The following is a 22,359-nucleotide window of genomic DNA, read 5'->3' as shown; positions in this document are numbered from 1 at the left end:
GGGGGGGGGGGTGTTAGGGTTAGACACAGAGAGATGGAGGGGGCAGACACACACAGAGAGAGATTGAGAGAGAGAGGCAGACAGAGAGGGGACAGACAGACAGAGAAAGAGAGAGGGGCAGACAGACAGAGAGACTGGGCAAATGTGGGAAAATTTGGTAATAAAATACTTTTATAAACAAGAAAATGAAAGCTTTTTCTATCTTAAAAATAAACTTTAAAGAGCAGGAAAGTGTACAAGAAAGTGATAAATTAACTATAAGTGTTGTACAAAACACAAGATGCCTAAGACTTCTGCACAGTGCTGTAAGGTGGAGTATTGGGTATTATGGATATGCAGTACAGTAAATCAAGTGGCTATTACAACAGTATTTATTTAAACAGTCTAGTTCTTCAGCCTTTAGAGTCGAAGATAAATCTCAGCATTTCAGTCAGTGTTCGATTAGTTGGTCTGGGTGTTGCATCTGTTTACTGGGTGTTGCCTAGCAACTAAAAACAAACCACTGTCGTTCTCTTGCTCGGATATTTTATTCAATCTCAGATTTTGCTCAAAACCTTTGAAACAATGTCAGAATCCGACCCGACCTGCTTAGTAAGTCGAAGCAGTTATTTATTTTTAGCTCGAATCAGATTTTTATTTATAGTGAGTACATTTAAAGATCAGTTTAAATCGTGATGGGTGTCTTTGTGCTTCAGGCCTCTCTTATATACCTGCTGAGGGAGCGATTCTACAGGCAGGTGATAAACACAGCTCTGACCTTTCTGAAACTTTACCCAAACGACCCTGTGCTCCTGTTCTTCAAAGGGTTTGCGGCTTTAAATGAAGGTAAAATAAGATCAGGGTTATAATATTGAAATTGTATGTATAATGTGTTGATTATTAACCTGTTGTGTGTATAAGGACGCTTTCAGGAGGCTGTAAGAGAGCTGAACAGTCTGAGAGACAAGCCTCAGGTCTCCCTGTGCTCAGTGATGGCCCTGCTGTGGGCACACAAGCAAAGAGCGACCACCGGTGAGCCAACAACCATATAGTCATTCATGATCCACAAATGCCTCGCGGTGTATATTGTTAACTATGATTTATCCTCTACTTTTTTTTCCCTGATCGCTCCATTTACACTGACTTACCTTCTCTCGGTTTTTATGTTAAAAGCCCAAACCTTTCTTCTGCCCATTCAGTGTACAACCTTTCTATGGAATAGGCTTTTCTTCCCTTCCCTTCCCTTCCCCTTCTCCCTTCACCTCCCTTCACCTCCCTTCCCCCTTTCCTTTCCTTTCCTTTCCTTCCCTTCCTCCTTCCCCTCCATTCCTCTTTTCCTTCCCTTCCCCTTCCCTTTCTCCTTCACTTCCCTTTGTTGAAATGGGAATAAAATAATTTTCATTATTTTAGGTTTCTACATATTAGTGCAGCTTTTGACACAGTCACTTTTTTCTCTTCTTTATATATTTCTTGCACTTTAGACCCTCCTGAGTTATCTGCAGTCCTGAGATCATCTTTCCTCTCCTTTGAACCCCATAGTAGTTTGCTTGCTAAAATGCTTTGCTGAAACTTCACACCCTCACTTGACGTCAACCCTTACTTTAGTTTAAAAGCTGTAGAAACCCTGGTTTATATATTTTAATTTTAGTGTACTGAGGTCTGAGCTGTCAGACTCATCAGGCTGTAAAGAACATTGCAGTGTTACCCCTCAATTTCTTACAGAGTTGCTGTTCATTACAACGGATCCCGATCTTTGAAGGCCCAAATCCGTATCCTCATAATAGCAACTTCTCATTTATTTTCTTTATAGTTCATTCTCCTAAAACTTTTATCTTCTTGCTAGCTGTTTCACCAAATAGAAAAAATAGTGATATGAGAGATCCTATAAAAATAAAAATAATCAGTGTATAGATACTTTTTGGATAAAATTGTAATATAAATTCCTCTCTCTCTCTCTCTCTCTCTCTCTCCCTCTCTCTCTCTCTTTCTGTGTGTGTGTGTGTGTGTGTGTGTGTGAGATGGAGAGGAGGTGTCTGAGCTGGAGTCCTGTTTAAAGACAGCCAGGAGAACAGCTGGAGAAAAGGCTCTGTACTATGTGGCACTACTTTACTGGATTCTGGGGAGAAATAAGAAAGCCAGAGAGTACATAGACAAGATGCTCAAATTATCCAGTGGATCTTCAGAGGTTTGTGTGGTTGAATATAAATAGTGAATGTTAAATTCGAGGCTAAACTGGGAGCTGCAATTCTGTATAATATGTAGTATAACATTTTAATGCAATCTTGTTATACAGCACTGGTGAATTATCTAATCTGATTGGTCAGAAAGTTTTCATTAACTTTTTTTAATGACAATATTGTATAGTGGATGAGCTATATAATATAAGGCTCATTCTTTTTTGTAAGGTAATGTTTAGATAACACCTATGGAAGGAGTCATAATTTTTCAGGACTTTTTGTACTTGTACTTTTCTTTGTAACGTGACAAGACACTTATTTTTCCATTAAGTAGTCTGCTGAAAATCACGGTGGCCTTCAGTCAAACATTGAAATTGTTAGCAAATTGCTGTATTATAAGACATTGTGTAACAAAGGTTTCCTTATATGGGGGACATCAACACTTAACTGTAATGTATGTGAGACTTCTTTGTCCAGCCAACTTTGGCTTCCTGTTTGGTGACGGTGTTGTTTATGATGTGCTTACTACATTTTCTGTTAACAGTTGCCATATATTCTAAAATATGGTTGATACATTTTAACTATTAACAGAGACATAATGTATATGTTAATAGGGGCATATTCTTAAGTTCTGGATTGTCCTGACCTCAGAGAATGATGCTGAACGATCTCAGGCTACTCAATATTTCAACAGTGGCATTTCTGACTCTGAAAGTGTATTTGGACTGATGGGAAAGGTACATCATTCATTGTAACTTAGACAAGAATATAAACCTATAAATATATTAGCTGGATTTGAATTTTCTCTATGTTCACAGATTGAGTTTTTCATGGCGAGACAGAAGGAGTCCTGTGCTCTAAATATCATCAATCAGATCATAGCTTCATATCCTGACTTTATTCCAGCTCTGGTTCTCAAGATGAACATATTTATGTCTCTTCATAACTGGGAACACACAACTGAAGTGGCTGAAAGGTAGGCCTGATACCAATTTGGATTAATTTATTATAAAAAGTCGTGAAGATTTCACGCGATTCAGTCAGATTTTCTATTGATCTGATTTACAGGATCCTAGAGCTAGACCCACATAACATAAAAGCACTTCAGATGTTAAGCATAATCTTTGCAGCGAAGGATGGTGACATGGAGAAGGTAATTATGTAGGTGTTCATGAAGAACATGTGTTTTTCTGTAATAATTTGGAGCAGCAGGATGACTAAATAACTTGGGTGGAACTTTAGGGGTAAAAAAAATAAGGCTTAAAGGAATAAAAGCATGTCAGGGAATAACACGGGTAGCAAATATTATTTTAAAAACTGTCTAGATGCCTGTTTATAGTTTAAGAGTTAGTAGTTAGTTTAATGGTTAAAGCTATATCATTTTAGTTATGTTTTAGCCAGATTTGGTTGTTCCTAAACAACATCAGCATTGGATTATAACATTTATGTGCTGCAGGTTAAAGAATATCTTCAGCTACTTCTGAATGCAGTTGAGATCACAGAGCCCAGCACTCCCAGTCTTCATGTGGAGGTCACCATGCCCATTAGCAGACTGGTGAGACATCTGCTTCATTTATCAAACGGATTAGAGTATGCATATATATTGCTTAATTAAAGGAGAATATTAAAAATTCAAAGTGATTTATTGAGCAATGGGATATTTCTTTTTTGTGCTTTTGGCTCTGTTCTCTACTACAGTAAAATGGGTTACTTTTGTCATTTAATTCTTCTTAACTTTATTACTTTTTAAAATATTTTTATTGCTTATTACTTAATTTTATTTGCAAATTGAACTCTGTGACTGAAAGATATAGACTTTGGGGTATTGTCCTAGGGGATGTTTTATTGTATCTGTAATGCAGCTATTTTTACTTCTTTTATCTCCCGGCTTGTCTCCAGCAAGCCATCCTTAAAACTGTACAGTATGAGCTGAAGGGACTGTTAAAAAACATTCTACTTTTTGGACTAAAATAACTTTGTGTTTACTGTGGTGCTCTAGATGATCATTTTGCTGCTAAATGAAACATTATCTTGTAAATTTGGAGCACTTTGGTATTAAAGTTGCTATAAACCTTGTATGAATCTTGATACTCAGATATTCTTTAATGCTAAATAGCAGTAAAATCAAACAGGTCTGTGCTTGGAATATCACTTTTGGCTTGTGAACTTTTCAGTTTATCCTTTTTTATCAGCATATATACAGTGAAAATTTGCTGTAAACAAAGAATGCTTTCAAAAATGGAAGTGTTGAACATTTATTTTCATACATGAACAAAATGCAGTGAAAAAAGAGAAATTTAAATCAAATCAGTATTTGGTGTGACCAGCCTTTGCCTACAAAACAGCAGCAATTCTTCTAGGTACACTTGCACACTGTTTTTGAAGGAACTCGGCTGGTAGGTCGCTCCAAACATCTTGGAGAACTAACCACAGATCTTCTGTGGATGCCAGCTTTCTCACATCCTTCTGTCTCTTCATGTAATCCCAGACACACTCGATGATGTTGAGATCAGGGCTCTGTGGGGGCCGTGCCAACACTTCATACTGATTTGAAGGTAAAAGGTACTGTAGTAACACCAAATATTGACTTGATTTAGATTTTTCTTTTGTTTGCTCACTTTGCATTTTGTAAATTGACAGAAATAAACACTCGTTATTTATATTTCTGAAAGCATTCTTTGTTTACAGCATTTTTTCACACCTGCCTAAAACATTTGCACAGTACTGTATACCTTATCTTTTCTTTGCATATCCCAGCTGAGGAGGTTGGGGTTCGAGGCACAGGGGCTGCTATGATACAGGGCCTTGCTTAATTTCCCAACAGTGGGAGCTTGGCAGTGCTGGGGCTTGAACACTGCCACTATAGTTCTCTATTTTTATTGCAATATATTCTGTTACATATTAAAATTTAAAGACACTGTGTGTTTGCCTCAGATTAATTTATTCTGAATGAAGGAATGAATGAATGAATTCATTTATTTAACACATCACTGCACATCAATAAGTAACTGTTGCTACCCATGTATAACTGACATGACCTCCTATTCCCTATTCATTCTCTGTACACACCTTTTTCCTTGCACAGTCTTTAATCATAGAACATATAATACATGACGCTAAATTTAATTCTAGAAGCTATTCTATATTTATATCATTAACAATGATGTTTCTCCCAAAGTGGTTTTAAAAAAGGTGGCTGTTTTTATTTCTTTTCCAACAGTGTGGACATAATAGAAATGTTGTGCAGATACTGACATCGTTTTTGCAGAGATGTGTGTCAAGATCACCAGAGGATTCTGCAATCATTTCTGAGCTTGGTTACCTCCTCACTCTCCAGCATAAGTACAAAGAGGCCCACAAATTCTACACCAAGGTTCTGAATGTAGACACCGACAGTGTGGAAGCTATATCAGGTATAGAAACTAGATGAGAATGTCTTTGCTTTAAAATGCGCCATATCAATGTAATATTGGGTTTTTTCCTTGTGTGTGTGTGTGTGTGTGTGTGTGTGTGTGTGTGTGTGTGTGTGTGTGTGTGTGTGTGTGTGTGTGTGTGTGTGTGTGTGTTAAACATGTTAAGGGATGATCAGGTGTGAGCTGATGGATGGGCAGGTGGAGAAAGCAGCAGAGCAGCTGGAGTTCTTCCATGCATCACTAGGACGCTCAGCAGTATGTCTATGTTATTCCAGCACAGAACATCTGTTACTTCCAGCTTATTACAAACAACTCTATAAGCCACTTTTTAATTATTTAAGCCATTTTATTATTTATAAATCACACTCTCCAGTGTTAGCCAAATGAGAATGGGTTCCTTTTTGAGTCTGGTTGGTCTTAATGTTTCTTCCTCATCACCTCAGTTTACCTTGTCCGTTAGGGATAAATTAAAATTTTATATCCAGACATTCTGTAAAGCTGCTTTATGTCCAGTGTTAAAAGCGAAATATAACTAGATTTGTAAAGTTCATCACGACAAACTTTGATGTTGGCTTTGGCGGTGCAAGTATTTGCAAAGGCCGGTGCTTTTTGGAAGCGACTGGACATATGGGTATGTGTGACTTTTTGAAGCAGGTGGACAGAAAGCTTGTGAAAGCTATTGGACCGCTAGGGTGCCAATACGTTTGGAGGTGAGTGGACATGAGCATGTGACATGATCCGAATACCTGTGACGCAATTACCCTCATTGTCCTGAGGGTTTTGATATGTCACATGTCCATGTTGTAAAAAGTTTTTTGATTTTGCGTATTTTGGGAGGGCGGCTGCGGCACAACCGAAAGGCCAGTCGATACACTACTTTAAAACTTTGTTTGAGTATCACCCTAAAGGAGCTGGCCGAGTTTGTCTTTATATACCGAAAGCTTTCCGAGTTATAAACCTCCAAAGTTTCTAATGGGAGTCTATGTAAAAAAAGGTACCTGAAGTACTGGTACTCGGATCGATTAGAAATGTAAAAGCAACAAACTACAGACCAGGGTCTACAACATATACGAATTTGGTACATGTGGCTCGAAAGCCCTAGGAGGAGTTACTCTTAATAAATTTTTGTCTAAGCTTTACAGTATTTGGTGCACTATATATATCTTGATAAACAGTATTTGGTAACCATGGAAGTCTTCATCTGGCAGGAAATCATATTTTTGCAAGCTATACTTGCTACAAAGAAAGGAGCAGCTCAGGAGAATGTGGTGGCCCTGCTGAAGGACGCCACAGAGCTCCATTTTCAGACTCTTCGAGGACTACCGCATGGTGTAGACTACCTACAGAGGCTCAACCTTACCTTTCTCCTTCAGGTTGTCAGCATGCATCTTGCCAGCAGTCAGGTACTTATTAGCCTCTTCTTGCTAAGTGATGAGTCTTTTTAGATATTTGTGCAGCTTATTGTTTATGAAATGAACAAGTTAATAACCAACATTCCAAACCTCTTAATCTTTATTATTTTTAAACATAGGATATTGTTGAATTTGCATAAGGTGATTATATCTTCTTTCCCGAAAAGCCCATTGTGTTATTGTGGTCAGAAGTAAAATTATTTTCCCAATGGATATCAGACTTTATACCTAAAGATAAAAACTCAGAAAATATAAACTGTAAGAACTGAAATAACGATAACACAATGAATTTACTTACAGTAACTTAAGGTTTCTTCATAACAATTTAAGGGAGTTTTTCCTTGCCACTGCTGCCTGAGTCACCTCAGACTTACTCATTGGGCATAAATGCATATACATACATACATACATACATACATACATATATACATGCATGCATACATACATACATACATACATACATACACACTGTGCACTATATATATCTTGAATTTTTTACTATATTAATTCTCTATATTTTTCCTTATGTTTACCTTCTGTTCTATATTTATGTTCTGTAAAGCTGCTTTGAGACATTGGGAAAAGCGCTACACAAATAAACTTGAATTGAATTGAATTGAATTAACTTATTCATCCTTAAATGATCATAGACTTTGATGCATAACTTTTTAGGAGTTTGTGCTCAGACTTAAAATAGTGTAACAGTAAAAGGCAGATACTAGAATGAATGGTGTGGTACCTTTGTGGATGGCGCGGCATAAAGACCTCATGGGGAAAAAAATGTGAATATGTTCTATTTCTACAAGAGAGAGTTAGGGAAAGTCACATGCATGTAGCCACAGGGGAACAACTGAGAGTTTTATTTGAATGAACTTAATTTAATTAAAGTTAATTCATCTCTTTTCTTGCATTTTACTTTAGTTAGTTATTGGTTGAGTGCCTTTTGATGTTATTTGAATACATTAAATAACATCCACAGCAATATTAGGGTGACAATTTCAAAACAAGGTTTGTGTGTCTTGTATTTTTGTATTTCCCCTATGTGTTTCTATGGTACTGTTGCCATAGGATTAATGCCGTGTGCGTTGTCTAGCCTAGTCAGTTGTATGTTTGTAGTTTGTGTTGGATTGTTGGATTGTTGGATGTGTAAAATGCCTGGTGTTGATTAGGCCACTAATCTATTGTGAGAGGTAAAGCAGAGTAGGTTCATACTAACTAGCAGGTTTGTGAAGCTATTGCTCAGTCATTTTTGTGCACTACTTTTTAAAAGCCTAAAATACCTTACAATTGGTGGTAGATTTCCCTTCTTTCTTTCACTGACCTCATTTGGTTAATAATATTGACTTAATAAACCTTGGGTTGTCTCTGGTTTGTAGTCAAGGCTATATTTAATCACACTGAGGCTTGGTAATCCTTGATCTTTGTAACCAAACACTTTTTCCCTGTCTGTAGGATATGCCTTATGATGCTGGTCAGCCCTATCCCTTTGGATTGAAGCATGCCTGTATGATTCTTGAGGCTGTAATTAAAGCTGCTCCTCGTGTGTCGTCCAGCTGCTATTACATGGCATATGTTAAATTCCTTACAGGTATGTGGTGATAATTAAAACACCCTGCAATCTGGCTCAAGTGAATTAAATTACAGTGATTGACTATAGGGCACAGTGGCTTAGTGGTTAGCGCGTTTGCCTCACACCTCCAGGGTCGGGGTTTGCCTCCGCCTTGTGTGTGTGGAGTTTGCATGTTCTCCCCGTGCCTCAGGGGTTTCCTCCGGGTACTCTGGTTTCCTCCCCCGGTCCAAAGACATGCATGGTAGGTTGATTGGCATCTCTGGATGAACGAGATTGTGTGTGTGCCCTGCGATGGGTTGGCACTCCATCCAGGGTGTACAGTATCTTGCCATGATGCCCGATGATGCCTGAGATAGGCACAGGCTCCCCGTGACCCAAGAAGTTTGGATTAGCGGTAGAAAATGAATGAATGAATGAATGAATTTAAGATTGACTATATAGTGGCTAAAGGTGTGTAGATTTCTTGTTTTAATATATTGTTGTTCATAAATGTTTAGTATATTATACTTTTCTTACACAACATAATCCAAGACTAATAACAAATAGATGGACGCAATATCAGGTTTTAACACTTCGCAGATTTCATTGCAGTACTAGGATTTTGTGCTTTCTAGATTCATATAAAATTAAAAGTTGCTTCTTTTATATAGGTTGGTGAAGGCAGAACTCTTTACAGCTGCTATAGCACAAAACAAACATCTACAGCATTTAATGTAACTATAAAAATATTTAAGGTATATTAATATTTAAGGTATGTGTTGTTCTGTAATAAATTCTTTTACCAATTTATTATTCACTGTAATACATTATAATAGTTGGCTAAATATCTGAACACTTAAGGACTTGCTGATGTTGGAAAATAATCAACCGCCAATCCATCATACCAACCTGCCAGGGATTATTTTCCAAAACAACACATTCCCTGTTATGCTTTCTACATTACATGTAAGTGGAAGGAAGATTTTTGAATAACTTAACATTGTATTTGAAGGTGATCAAGCAGCTGCTCAGCACTTTCTGAACCTCTGCATGGAGAAAGATCCCTCCATGCCTGAGATCCACTTACTGCAGGCCAAACTTCACCTTCACGCAGCAGATTACAACAAGTGCCTTAGCAGTTTGGAGTCTGGAGTCAGCCACAACTTTGAAGTGAGTCAGAAATTTCAATGAATTCTGAATTCTTTTCACTTTATTGGGCTTTTCAAAATGTACCTACACTATCATAAACATTGCAATACGGTGCGTAGTTACTGCATAATAATTACAGTATATTAGAGTAGTTGCATCTTGCATTAACCAGGACAACAGCAAAACTTGGTAAAGCCTGGATTGTGTGTGTGTGTGTGTGTGTGTGTGTGTGTGTGTGTGTGTGTGTGTGTGTGTGTGTGTGTGTGTGTGTGTGTGTGTTTGTTTTCAGTTAAGACAGAAGCCACAATATAATTTACTCAAAGCCAGAGCTCTGAAGAGTTCTGGGAAGCTGTCTGAAGCTATCCAGTGTCTCCACATGGTGATAAGCATGCCAGGGGTCAAAAAGATCATTAAGGGACAAGAAAACATGATCTCTCGCAGTGAGCGAGTTTCTCTGTTCCTGGAGCTAGCAGATGCCCTCCGACTAAATGGAGAGCAGGTATAAGCTTTAATGTGAAGCATTTTTGGTATGGATTTGCTTTGGATACGATCTTCATATGCACAGTACATGAAACATATATGATACTTTTTCCTTTTTTTAAAGCATGAGGCTACAAAAGTCATACAGGACGCAATGTGGCAGTTTAAGGACACCCCTGAAGAAGTGAGGGTTATGGTGGCTAATGTAGACTTGGCCTTAGCTAAAGACAATATTGACGCAGCTCTAAAAGCACTAGAAAATATAATGCCAGGTGAGCCCATCTACTTACATGCCAAGGAAAAGATGGCCTGCATTTACCTCGAAAGGCTGGGAAATAAGAGGCTCTACATAGCATGCTACAGGTGAACGCAAATTTTTTTTAAGTTTTATAATAACCTTAAACACCATAGTGCCTGTATATATAACTATAGAAATGATTGTCCATGGTTCAAGGGGATTTGTTGGATTGCTGAGTCTGCAGTGAATGTACATATGCAGACAGTAGCATTACATTTATTCATTTGGGTGGGACTTCTATCTGAAATGTTTATATATATGCGGCCAGATCCAATTTATGACTATACCTGAGCAGTTAAAGCCTCACAATCTTCTGCTCACTAATAAAGAATCTTACAGTACTTGGGGATATTACTGCTTAATCGCAACCCATATAAAGCTACCACTGTCCAGTAAACAGCAATGTCATAACTATGAAAATTTGATGGTTGTTCTAACTCATTTTCAATAATGTAAGAAGTTTATAAATGTTTCAGAGAAATCAGCGAACAGCTACCAGGACCTCACTCTAGTGTTTTGCTTGGTGATGCCTTTATGAAGATACAAGAGGTACATGTGGATTTATAAATATGTAGGTATTTTATGTTAATCATTGTTTTTATAGCCATGAAATAATCAAACAGTGTTTATCTCATAGCCAGAAAAAGCTATTGAGGCCTATCAAGAAGCAGTAAAAATGGCACCCGATGATGCAAGCCTTGCCAAAAAAATAGGCCAAGCCCTGGTGAGGACACACCAGTACGATAAGGTGAATGACCTTGGGATTTTGTTTTGTATTCTCTCTCTCTTTTTAGTTAATGCATTTTGTGTCTGGCTTTTATGCACTGAATGCTCAACTTATTTGTTATATGTGATCCGATTTGACTGCTGTTCTTTCAGGCTATTAACTACTATGAAACTGCCCTAAACTCTAGCATAAAGAATTCTGTGTGTTTAGAGCTGGCTGAGCTTCTGCTTAAACTCAAGCAGTCTAAAAGAGCCGAGAAAATCGTACAGAAGGCCTTGGATCACGAAGCCAGTAATGCCTTTTTATGTATTATATATTTTGTTTAGTACAGTACATTACTTTGTACTTTTTATTAATTTGTTTATTCCCATTTATCTACTTGTGTTTTGTCAGAATAGCATTGCTTTCTAAGTGTACTGTATGATGGTTTAGTGGAACTACATTGCTACGTGCTTGTAAATATAGATGTTACACAGAGATACTATACTAATAAAGTGCATTTATAACGCATTTAAAATTCTCCAAGACAAGTGCAAAAAACAGTTATATATTTTTTGTTTCTTCAGGCACTGATCTGAACACTATGATAAATGATGTAAAATTTTCAAGAATGCTTGTGAAAATTCTGCAGACCAGGAATGAGCTATGTCTAGAGAAGTTACAACAGGTCAGTGAATATTCAGTAGTATGTGGACACACATTCATCACACCAATATGTGGGCATCAAACCCAGACTGTTGCTATCAAGTGTGACATAGTGTATGTTTATAGATTGTCTTTATATACCGTAGCATTTCCCTTTACTGAGAAGGGCCCAGATATGTTCCACCATGACAATGGGTCCAGGAATACTTGGAAAAGAGCTCAGTGGTTAAGATGATGGACTACTGATCAGAAGGTTGTAAGTTCCAATCCCTGGACCCCCGAGCAAGGCCCTTAACCCTTAATTGCGTAGATGTATAAATAAGATAAATGTAAGTCGGTTTGGATAAGGGCATCTGCTAAATGCCGTAAATGTTCTTGTAACCCTGATCTGAACCCAACTGAATACCTCTGAGATGAATTGGAATCTCTGCCTGCATGCTAAGACGACTCCACTGGAAATCAGTGCCTTGACTTCACTAATGTTCTTTTGGGCCAATAGATAGATCTAGTGGAAATCCAGCAAGTTCATGGTCAGGTTGTTCAGACTGCATATGTTTGGCCATATACAGTAGTGTTCTTGGTACAGCACATATCACTGACACTGTGAGTCACTTGTCACAACATTATAATAACAATTGAAGCAGACAGTATGCTAATATCTAATCTATCTGTATTTTTCCATCCATGCCCATTACCGATACCTGATGATGTTTGTTTTGTAATATTTTGTCAGATCACTATGAAGAAATAGTTGTGGTACCTTTTAAATTAAATCTTTTATCCATTCACTCGTTCTATACTTTAATTTGAGACACTATGCTTTTGCACCTATTTTATGAACTCTACTTGTTTCTACTCTACATGTTTCTACTTGTAATATAGATCTCTGAAGTCCAGCAGAAGATTATGAGACGTTTGCCACTTGAGCAACCTGAGACCAAAGATGAGCAGAAGAAAGTGGCAGCAGCTATTTTTTGTGAACAGGCCCAAGAGTATCGTAGGAAATCTGATCTAGAGAAAGCAAAGCAGTGTTATTCAGATGCTCTGAGCTACTTTCCGGACGACATAGAGGTCATGTAGTGTCCAGTCCACATCAAGATACAGCATTAGGTCAAAGTACTAACAGAGAGTCTACTTGGTAATAAATATATATATTTTTTCTTCTGCAGATTCATCTACAGGTTGCTCAGATGTACTATGAACACCACCAACTTGATTATTGTGAAGACTGTTGTCTTAAGATATTGAAACTCAACGAGAATCATACTAGCACCACTATGGTAATGTCTATATTTGTGTGTACATCTGCTGTTTAAGTCTTTTTTTCATATTGATACAAGAGGGTTTGGATGGAAACAGGATTGCTGCAGGTCAATCTGTTAAAATCTATTTAGAATTGGCAAAGCCAACTTTATAGGAAGAAAACCCAATTTCTCTTTTAGGCCTAGTGATATCTAATGTTTTTTTCCCCCAAATCACCATCATGAATAGGTTGGGCAGTAAATGTGTTTGCACCATTCCAGTGTCTCAATCATGTCTATATTTCTGTGTATTTGACATGAATTTAGCTCTTAGCTGATGTGATGTTCCAGAGAAACCAAAAAGAAGAAGCTCTCAAGCTGTACACAGATATCCTGTACAAACATTCAGGTAATAATTTTGAAAAAAATACATGGGGAAACTAACTTACACTACATTGCTAAAGGTTTGTAAACAACTGATCATCGCATGCCTATGTCACTTCTCCAAAATGTTGCCCGATGACGGTCAGATCACAACTTTTGGCCGTACTGTACAATGTAACACCAAATTTCATACAGCTTTTTGTTTTGTTTGAATCAGACAACTTCCATGCACTGGTGAAATTTCTTCACATGCTACGCTGGGTAGGGAGACTGGATGAAGTGCTGTCCTTCTTTGAGATTTGTGAAGCTCACTCTACAACTTTAGTTATAGAACCAGGTTACAACTACTGCAAAGGCCTTTACTACTGGTCAGTATCAAGCTGCCTTCATTGTGAGTTCCACTATTTTAAAGGAACAAGAGTATAGTCAATCCATGCATTTCTCAAGCATTAGTTTTATTTAAGTTGAACCTAACATGATTATTTTTTATTTTTTTTTTAGTATTCAGTTGTCTTGATTTTTTTTTCATAAAAAATGTGTTTGACAATGAAAGAGCAAGTATATTGTTTTATGATGTTTCACGGTCACATACTTAATAAAAATGCCTAAACATTGATAATACTGTTATACAAATTAATTTTACAGTGACATTATTTTCATAGCTCATTCAGCTCAGTTAAACAGATGGCATATTTGAAGCATTATCTGTCTGCATTAGGCATGCATACCGTGTACAGGAGGCAATACGGCACCTGAACCAGGCTAGAAGGGATGCAGAATGGGGAGAAGATGCACTCGAGCTGATGGTGCACATCTGTCTTAACCCAGACAAGAAGACATTTGGAGGAGAGGTGTTTGAAAACTCAGAGGAAGGCTCAAGGTACAGTGCTAATTTAGTAGAATTGCACTACAAAAGCCTCTTTCAGGGACTGCTTTAAAGTTCACAATCTGCATCAAGCACTAAAATTAATGAATGAATGAATTTATTAATTTATTTATTTATATATTTATATTTGGGTTTCACGTACCAAAGGTGCTGGAAGGTCCTTGAGACCTGGTCAAAGCACTGAAGGTGTTGTAACCCTGTTGCAATTGCTAGGGTTTACTTCCTCTTCTAATTCCTCTTAATTTTTGTGCGTATCAAACCACCAGAGACATGACAATTGGTCAATAGTTTGTACTCCCTCCCACAAATTAAACACATGAGATGTGCCTGAAATGGTGGTGCTATAGCACAGGGTTTAATGGTTTGGTCTATTTCTGTTTGTTCCTTGTCCACCTTTGCAAACTAGTCTTAAATTTGTTGCCAAACCCAAACATAAAAAGGAAGTGTCCAGTCCGCTTTCAGCAAGCTTTCGACAGGGATTACCACTGATCAGTTGTAGGTTTGAGAATGGACCCACTACTACTAGATGCATCTGGCTACTAGGGGGTGCTATTTGTGCTTCTGCACACGAATCCAAGCAAACATCATCTCTTGAAAAATAATGTGCACAGTGACATATATTTGTTTGCTTAATTCTGTTGTTCAAACTATACAATACCATTAAGCCCCACCCACACAAAGTTGTGATCATTTTAAATAAGTGAAATCTACCTAGTACTTGGATTTTTTTTTTTTTTTTTGCCAATTTTTCTAACTTTGATGTAAAAATTCATGAGTGGTAATAATTATTCTAAGCATTATGAGATTTTTAACAAGGTGCTGTGGTTGCTTCATCAATCACTTCTAAGGAGGTGGACAGGTTATATGCAAAGAGCTGTTATGAATATGAACCAAACCTGATATAAATGTGCACTACAAATTTCTGAAGATGCCTTTATAGGTTGAGATGTGATCACTGATATTTTAGCTTATTTATGGTCATTTAAGCATGTATGATAAAATATTGATTGTTATAATATACTGATATTCAGAACTATTTCCTTGCAGTTTAAATAAGGTTTAATTCTATAACATAATCAAGCTTAAAGTTTATCTCTATTTTTTATAATTATATTGATATTAATTTCCCAGTTCCACTGTGTCCCATGTTCTTGATGATGAAAAGTTAATGGGAAGGAACATAGCCCAGAATCTGCTGAGAGAATTTCAGCCTCGTTCCAGATCCAGCCAGGACAAGGCCACTATCCTTTACAACCTCTGTCTGATCTACAGCAAGGAGCCGAAACAAATAGAGAGTGCTGTGCATGTCCTTTCTGACATGATAGAAAAGAAGGTAGAGTAGTGGGGTGTTGTTTTCTTTGTTGTTTTTTTTCTTCTGCTTTTTCATTTTTAATTTTTAATTTATGTATTAATTTTGGCAGAATTGACATGTTTACATAAATATATCAGTGAAAACAAACAATTCCCTACTACAAATTCTAATGTAATATTATCAGAGAAATGTATTACAATGTTATTATAAAGCATTATATTACATTTATGGCATTTTTATCTCCTTTTTATGCAACTGAACAATTTAGGGTTAAGGGCTTTGCTCAGGGGCCCGGCAGTGGCAGCTTGGCAGACCTGGGATTCAAACTCACAACCTTCCCATTGGCAGTCCAATACCTTAAACACTAGGCTACCACATCCCATATGGAACATTAATTAATTAATTATTCACTAAGGGCTTTGGTTGTGAGAAGAAAAGCCATTTGATAGCATCTGTTAGACCAACAATTTGTACCCTATTGAATACATTTCTTGATACATGGTATTTGTTGGTCTTCTGACTCAATTATCGAACCGACATTTAAGCACAACATAAAATACTTGTGAGAAGTCAGTAAAAGTCCAGTCTGCTGAAATGCGAAAGTAAGAGCTATATCAGTTTTCTCTGTGACTGTAGGTGATGTTGGAGACCTCAATAGTCATAGTAGCACAGGCACTGCTGCTGCTTAAACAGGCTCCCAAAGCAAGAAACTTCCTAAAGAGGATCAGCAAGATGCAATGGACCCCTGGCATTGCTGAGGACTTTGAGAAAAGCTGCCTGCTTCTTGCTGACATGTACATCAAATCAGGAAAACATGTGAATGCTGATAAGCTTCTGGATGATTGTATTCGACACAATAAGGTACAAAGCAGTAATATTTGATTCTGGAAAGCTTCCATGTGTTTGTTCCTTTTTCTATCAACTATTGCATAATTTTCAAAGTACATCATGTTTTCTTATTCACCACTGTATGCAATGCAACTATTCAGTCATGCAGCAAGGCATATGAGTATAAAGGCTTCCTAATGGAGAATGATCAGAGATACAAAGACGCTGCTGAGCAATACGAACTGGCTTGGAAACACAGCTACTGCATAGATCCTGCAATCGGTAAGGAGTTTATCGTAGCACAAAACTTTCACACTTAATCAAATCTTTATTTATATCATGCCAAGACTATTACTTCATTAATATATTAGACAATTACAAGAGTATAATATCTGCCTCTGTTAATCACATCACTAACAGCTGATTTTACTCTTATCACAGGATACAGACTCGCTTTCAATTATCTGAAGTACAGGAATTACACACAGGCCATTGATGTCTGTCATCAGGTTTGTATAGCTTAAATAAATAAAATAGAAGCTGCAGAGTTGTATGCTATACAACTGCTTAGTCATATCAGACATCATGTTACCATAGAAGAAAAGATGTACAGGCTCTGGGTTAACATGTGGAACAAATTCAGATCTCTATAAGCTTCTTATCCACCCATACATTTACATTTAGATTATTTAAATTCGATTACATTCAAATTTATTGTCATTACACATGTACAAGTACAAGCATCTAACCAGAAGTGCAATAAGCAGTAAGTGCAAGATGTACAGTATATACAGTACGATTACAGTATTTACAATATGAACAAGGTAATATACAGATAAATATGCTATGGATATATAGGTGTGGATATACAGTACAAGATATACAGGTTGGGTGCTATAGACATGAAATATACACGGTGTAATATATTATATATTACATTGACAAATATACAGGTGAAGGCCCTAGGGAAAAAGCTGTTCCTCAGTCTACAGGTTTTTGTCTGGAGGCTCCTGAATCACCTACCGTAGGGAAGGGGGACAAAATCTATGGGCAGGGTGAATCTTTATGAATGCTGTGAGTACGACGCAGACAGTGTTTAATTTGGCCGTCCTCAATAGCTGGAAGTAGAGTCCCTATAATATGCGCTAGGCCTCCCTCTCTCTTGTGAAATCCATGATGAGCTCCTTTGTTTTGCTGGTGATAAGGCGCATGTTGTTGACAGCACACCATGCGGGGAGATACTGTTCCTCTTCCCTGTGGCTATGTCATCATCCTTGGTGATGAGGCCAATCACAGTGGTGTCGTCAACAAACTTGGATTAGTTTGAATTACATCCATGCACAGGCCTGCAGTCGTGAATGAAGAGGAAATAGAGGAATGGGCTCAGCACACAGCCCTGTCCTACACCTGTGTTAAGGGTGATTGTGGCAGAGCAGATGTGGCCTGACCTGACAGATCTGGGGTCTGTTGGTCAGAAAGTCCATAATCCAGTGACATAGGGAGGTGTTGATGCCTAGATCCCCAAGTAAGGTGATTAACTTTGATGGTATGACGGTATTAAATGCTGAGCTAAAGTCCACAAACATGTGTTGTCCAGCTGTGTGAGCACAGAGTGCAGTGCTGTCGAGACTGCATCCTCCTGCTTTGAGACATTGTGAATTGTTAAAAGCGCTCTAGAAATCAATTGAATAGAATTGAAATGAATTACCCACTGTGCCATTCACAAAATCTGTTCTGAAATCTAATCTGTAGATGAAATGATTATAGGATGTTTAATGTGTTAGGAAGTCATGTAAAGGCTGTGTTATGTTTTCTCAGGTTTTGAAGGAACATCCCGATTATCCTCAGATCCAAACTGAAATTCTACACCGGGCCCAGCTCTCTCTGAGACCATAAGCTCAAACAGATATTTAACCTAAACACATGTACAATACAAGGACGATTTATTAAACATTTCACTAACCGATTTCATAGCTAGTAGACTAGATGAACATGCTTGGCACCGTATTTTCTCTTTCCTGTAGATATTAATCAATATATAATCGATGGTGGAACAGCATCAATGTTTTTATATACGGGTAAAATTGGTGGGTTTTTGTTAAATGTGAGCCGAAATCATCACAATTAAAAGAACCAAAGACTTAAACTACATCAGTCTGTGTGTACTGAACTTATATGATACACAAGTTTCATTATTTGAGTTGAATTACTGAAATAAATGAACTTTTCCACGACATTCAAATTCATTGAGATTCACCTATACATATTTTAAAAAAAGTGTATAAATATACATTAACTAACTGACTGCTTTTTTTGTGTGTGTGATGTTGTTTAAAGTGTTCTAATGGATAGATTCTTGAGTGTGTTAACGTGTTATGTTTGTACTTGTAAAGGTGTTTTTAAAAGTTTCTAATCACCAGTCTACTTTCTGCATGAACTGTCTTGTATTAATAATAACAACAGATACAGAAGTTGTGCTTAAAATAAATACATAGTAGAAATCTAGGCCCATCTGCTCTTTTTCACAGCCTTGAGTCTTGGGTATTTTTCCAGAGAAAACAATGAACACTCCAGAAAGATATCACGTACCTTTCTGTATGGGACTTTTATTTGACTATTTTTTATCACAATCTTAACCCATTCCAGTGTAAATAACCCCTGCCTGTGTCAGACAACTTGACTCCTGTCAGGTGTGTATATATATATATGAGATCATTCTTAAAGGAAACCTATTCAATCCAGCATGATGCACCTTGCGGTTCTCTTGACCTGTATTGGTAATACATAAACACATTTACTTTCTTCATAATCTCCATACAGAAAAAGTAGTTTTAGCTGTCTAGTTATTTTAGTGCATGTGTATTATTTACTGATTTTCCTTTGGTTCTTCTTTATATTTTTGCTCTTCTGCCTAATAGCTCTGAATGAATTTGTGGTTTGCAGGACTCATCACTGCCACTGCCCTTCCCAGAAAGGCAGTGGACAATGAGGACCAAAATGAGAAGGTTGTAGGGGGGTCCAATGCTCGGCCAAATGCATGGAAATGGCAGGTAATCATTTAATAGAAATGGCAAAACTGACCATCTATGAAATCGTCTCAAGTGGATTTTCCTTGCTAGCATTGCCTCAGGCTTACTCATTGGGGATTAATGTAAATTTAATTGTAAAATTTGTAATTTTATATTCTGAAATTTTATATTTCTTTAAAGCTGCCTTAAGAGAATGTTAATTAGTAAAAAGCTCTACACAAATAAAATACATTTGTTATTTTTATTATTATTATTATTATTATTATTATTATTATTATTATTATTATTATTATTATTATTATTATTATTATTATTATTATTATTATTGTTGTTATGATGATGATGATGATGATTATTGTTATTGTTATTGTTATTATTATTTATTTTGTAATTATTATTTTTATTATATTAACAATAATAATAATAATAATATTATAAAGTGATTATCCATTTTCTCCTAACACCCATAGATGATAGTGAATTGTTATTGTCTGTTTAGTGTCCAAAAGGAAGAGTGTTTAAACAAGTTAATGATGTTAATTGTTGAGTTTGATACATAATCCCCTGTTTGGCTCTATGGGTTTTTGTAGATATCTCTGCAGTATGACAACTGGAACACAGGTGACTTTGCTCATATTTGTGGAGGCTCCCTTGTTAGTGAAAATTATGTGATGACTGCAGCCCACTGTATCCTTGAGTGAGGCCTTTTCTCTCTTCTGTCTAATACAATTTCCATGTGTGTTTCTAGCCTAGCATGTACAGTAGTGTGCAAACCTTTGTATGTACAGTAAATACTCATACAACATAGTACTATATACGTATATTGGAACCAGGAATATTAATTCATCTCTCTCTCAGTTTCAATGTCAAGAATTATCGTGTGGTTTTGGGGGACTATGATCTCAGTAAGTTTGAAGGCCGTGAGCAGGTTCATACTGTGACGAGGATTAAAGTTCATCCTGGCTGGACTGGAGACCTTGCAAATGGGTATAACTTTGTTTTTGTAAACAGTGCCATGTTTTATCATTTACTTATGAACATATTTAATGTTATGTGCTTATATTGAGTGTTTCATTCCCTTCAGAAATGATATTGCCTTGATGAAGTTGGAATCTCCGGTATATAACAATGGTTATATAGCGATTGCAGAGCTGCCTTATCCTGGTCAGATTTTGCCCAATGGCTTTACTTGCTATATTACTGGATGGGGACTCCTGGCTAGTGAGTAAAGAACTTTTACAATTATCTGCAATAATTTTGTTTAATCAGATTAAAGTTTAAGAAGCTTCTAGTTGCTTCTGCTCCAGATGATTGCAATTTAGACCAATCTGTTACTTAAAGTATGGGTTTATTTATTTGTTTGTTTGTTTGTTTGATTTTTTTTTGTTGTTTATTATTACAATTTTAACTTTAAATGACATTGGCATTTCTATAGTTTCTACATGCATTATGTTACCTCAGGAACGAATATGTATGGTGATTTATAATATCTGACAAGCCCTTGTTTCACATTACCCTGTCCTTAGCCGGTGGTTATATGCCAGACATCCTGCAGGAGGCGCCCATTGGTGTTGTGGATTACTCTCTGTGCTCAACTCCTGGATGGTGGGGCAGTGCAGTCAAGAAATCCATGGTGTGTGCTGGGGGAGATGGTTTTACCTCTGGGTGCCAGGTACAGATATTTTCCAAGCCTTGACGATTCAGTTTCAGTATAGTTGTGATTAACTTCTGTCCTGATCCTGTGGGCCATTTGATCATTTCAGGGTGACTCTGGTGGGCCTCTGAACTGCTTCACTGATGGCTATTGGAGGGTTCATGGTGTAGTCAGTTTTGGCTCTGCTGTAAACTGCAACCTTTACAGCAAGCCAACGGTCTTCACTCGTGTGTCTGCCTTCAATGATTGGCTGTATTCTGTAGGTTTTCTCTTTTTTTTGTTAAACCAGATATATGTGACTTAAATGTGTTGTTATTAAAGAAGCTTAGTGATTTCAAAATGATTAGAAATTGCACCAATTTCAACATGTTCATAGTTTATGCTAATAAGATGTACTCAGATTAAAGACCTAAATGAAACCCAAAGGCCAGACTGACCGACGATAGCAACAGCAATACAATTTACACGATAAACATTACAATTTGTGTAACTACAACATTTATTGCTAATCACACTGATTATGATAACATTTTGTTTGGCACTATAAAATATTCCTGATTCAAAAGTATAGACAGTTAACAAAAGCGATTTCATTTACAATGGAGAATTAATGTCTACTTCCCTTTATTTACATGTCTTCTTGTTTTTTTGACAGGAAATGGTGTAAAAGCTCAACATGCTTTGTGGCTGTTGAATAAAAGACCATCTGTAGGAATGATAAAAGGGTGTGCGATTTATTTTTTTGTTTGTTTGTCTGTTTGTTGCCTAAAATAAATACAATATATTATTTATAATCCAAAAATAGAAACAGATCTTAATTATAGAAGTTTAAGACTTTGATTAACAAATATTAAACAGTGAGGAACAGCGACTTATTCTTATGAAGAGCAGAATTGTAATAATTTTGTCTTTTTTTTTTTTTTTTTTTTGCTTTTGTCATTGACCTAATTATGCGATCGGGGTACAGAAAAGTAAGAGCTGCTTCGATGCTACTTCACATTGTGCTAAATGATTGTAAAAATCAATAAACTTCTGGAATGTATTAATTTAAGAAGACAGTATTCATGCTCAGGTTTAGGAGTTCTGGGGTCAGAACACTAAATAGCTGTTTAGTCCATTTTAGTAGCTCTACAGTCTTCAGTCAACCTCTACAGGTTCTACCACCTGTCCTGCTTTCTGGTCTAAGCTTTATCATT

At 36.9% G+C, this 22,359-nt stretch overlaps 2 protein-coding genes across 3 annotated transcripts; both read left to right on the top strand.

Moving 5' to 3' along the window:
- Positions 1-437: 437 nt before the first annotated feature.
- Positions 438-18,674, top strand: ttc21a (tetratricopeptide repeat domain 21A). 2 transcript variants are annotated; one of them, XM_047811491.1, is made up of 29 exons: positions 438-591; positions 696-825; positions 901-1,011; positions 1,998-2,164; positions 2,771-2,893; positions 2,975-3,132; positions 3,225-3,309; positions 3,613-3,711; positions 5,377-5,569; positions 5,736-5,824; positions 6,778-6,972; positions 8,434-8,569; positions 9,543-9,700; positions 9,969-10,178; positions 10,284-10,522; positions 10,934-11,006; positions 11,095-11,205; positions 11,337-11,475; positions 11,751-11,851; positions 12,712-12,900; positions 12,999-13,109; positions 13,398-13,479; positions 13,672-13,822; positions 14,173-14,334; positions 15,472-15,673; positions 16,289-16,513; positions 16,642-16,762; positions 16,922-16,989; positions 18,299-18,674. In XM_047811491.1, the coding sequence occupies exons 1-29, from the start codon at positions 565-567 to the stop codon at positions 18,374-18,376; spliced, it is 3,933 nt and encodes a 1,310-aa protein (XP_047667447.1). In that variant the 5' UTR covers positions 438-564; the 3' UTR covers positions 18,377-18,674. The 2 variants fall into 2 exon arrangements, with proteins under 2 accessions (XP_047667447.1, XP_047667448.1); XM_047811492.1 differs by lacking the exon at positions 2,771-2,893.
- A 462-nt stretch (positions 18,675-19,136) lies between these two features.
- On the top strand, positions 19,137-21,886 carry LOC113644565 (elastase-1-like). The gene is made up of 8 exons (XM_027149519.2): positions 19,137-19,257; positions 19,424-19,530; positions 20,100-20,206; positions 20,368-20,496; positions 20,594-20,730; positions 21,036-21,181; positions 21,273-21,422; positions 21,819-21,886. Exons 1-8 carry the CDS (start codon positions 19,224-19,226, stop codon positions 21,828-21,830), a joined length of 822 nt encoding a protein of 273 aa, XP_027005320.1. The 5' UTR covers positions 19,137-19,223; the 3' UTR covers positions 21,831-21,886.
- Positions 21,887-22,359: the final 473 nt, after the last annotated feature.

Source organism: Tachysurus fulvidraco, chromosome 3 (assembly GCF_022655615.1).
Source record: "Tachysurus fulvidraco isolate hzauxx_2018 chromosome 3, HZAU_PFXX_2.0, whole genome shotgun sequence".
In the NCBI taxonomy this organism is placed as follows: Eukaryota; Metazoa; Chordata; class Actinopteri; order Siluriformes; family Bagridae; genus Tachysurus; species Tachysurus fulvidraco.
Note: the sequence above shows the minus strand (reverse complement) of the source record. Positions and strands in the feature narration are given on the sequence as shown.

Bases quoted from the DNA above. Each gene is read 5' to 3' on its own strand.
- LOC113644565 (XM_027149519.2), top strand. From the start codon at position 19,224: ATGATGCACCTTGCGGTTCTCTTGACCTGTATTG. The intron at 20,731-21,035 runs GTGAGTAAAGAA...CCCTGTCCTTAG, and splicing joins TGGATGGGGACTCCTGGCTA to CCGGTGGTTATATGCCAGAC. The intron at 21,182-21,272 runs GTACAGATATTT...TGATCATTTCAG, and splicing joins GTTTTACCTCTGGGTGCCAG to GGTGACTCTGGTGGGCCTCT.
- ttc21a (XM_047811491.1), top strand. From the start codon at position 565: ATGTCAGAATCCGACCCGACCTGCTTA. The intron at 1,012-1,997 runs GTGAGCCAACAA...TGTGTGTGTGAG, and splicing joins CAAGCAAAGAGCGACCACCG to ATGGAGAGGAGGTGTCTGAG. The intron at 10,523-10,933 runs GTGAACGCAAAT...TAAATGTTTCAG, and splicing joins CTCTACATAGCATGCTACAG to AGAAATCAGCGAACAGCTAC.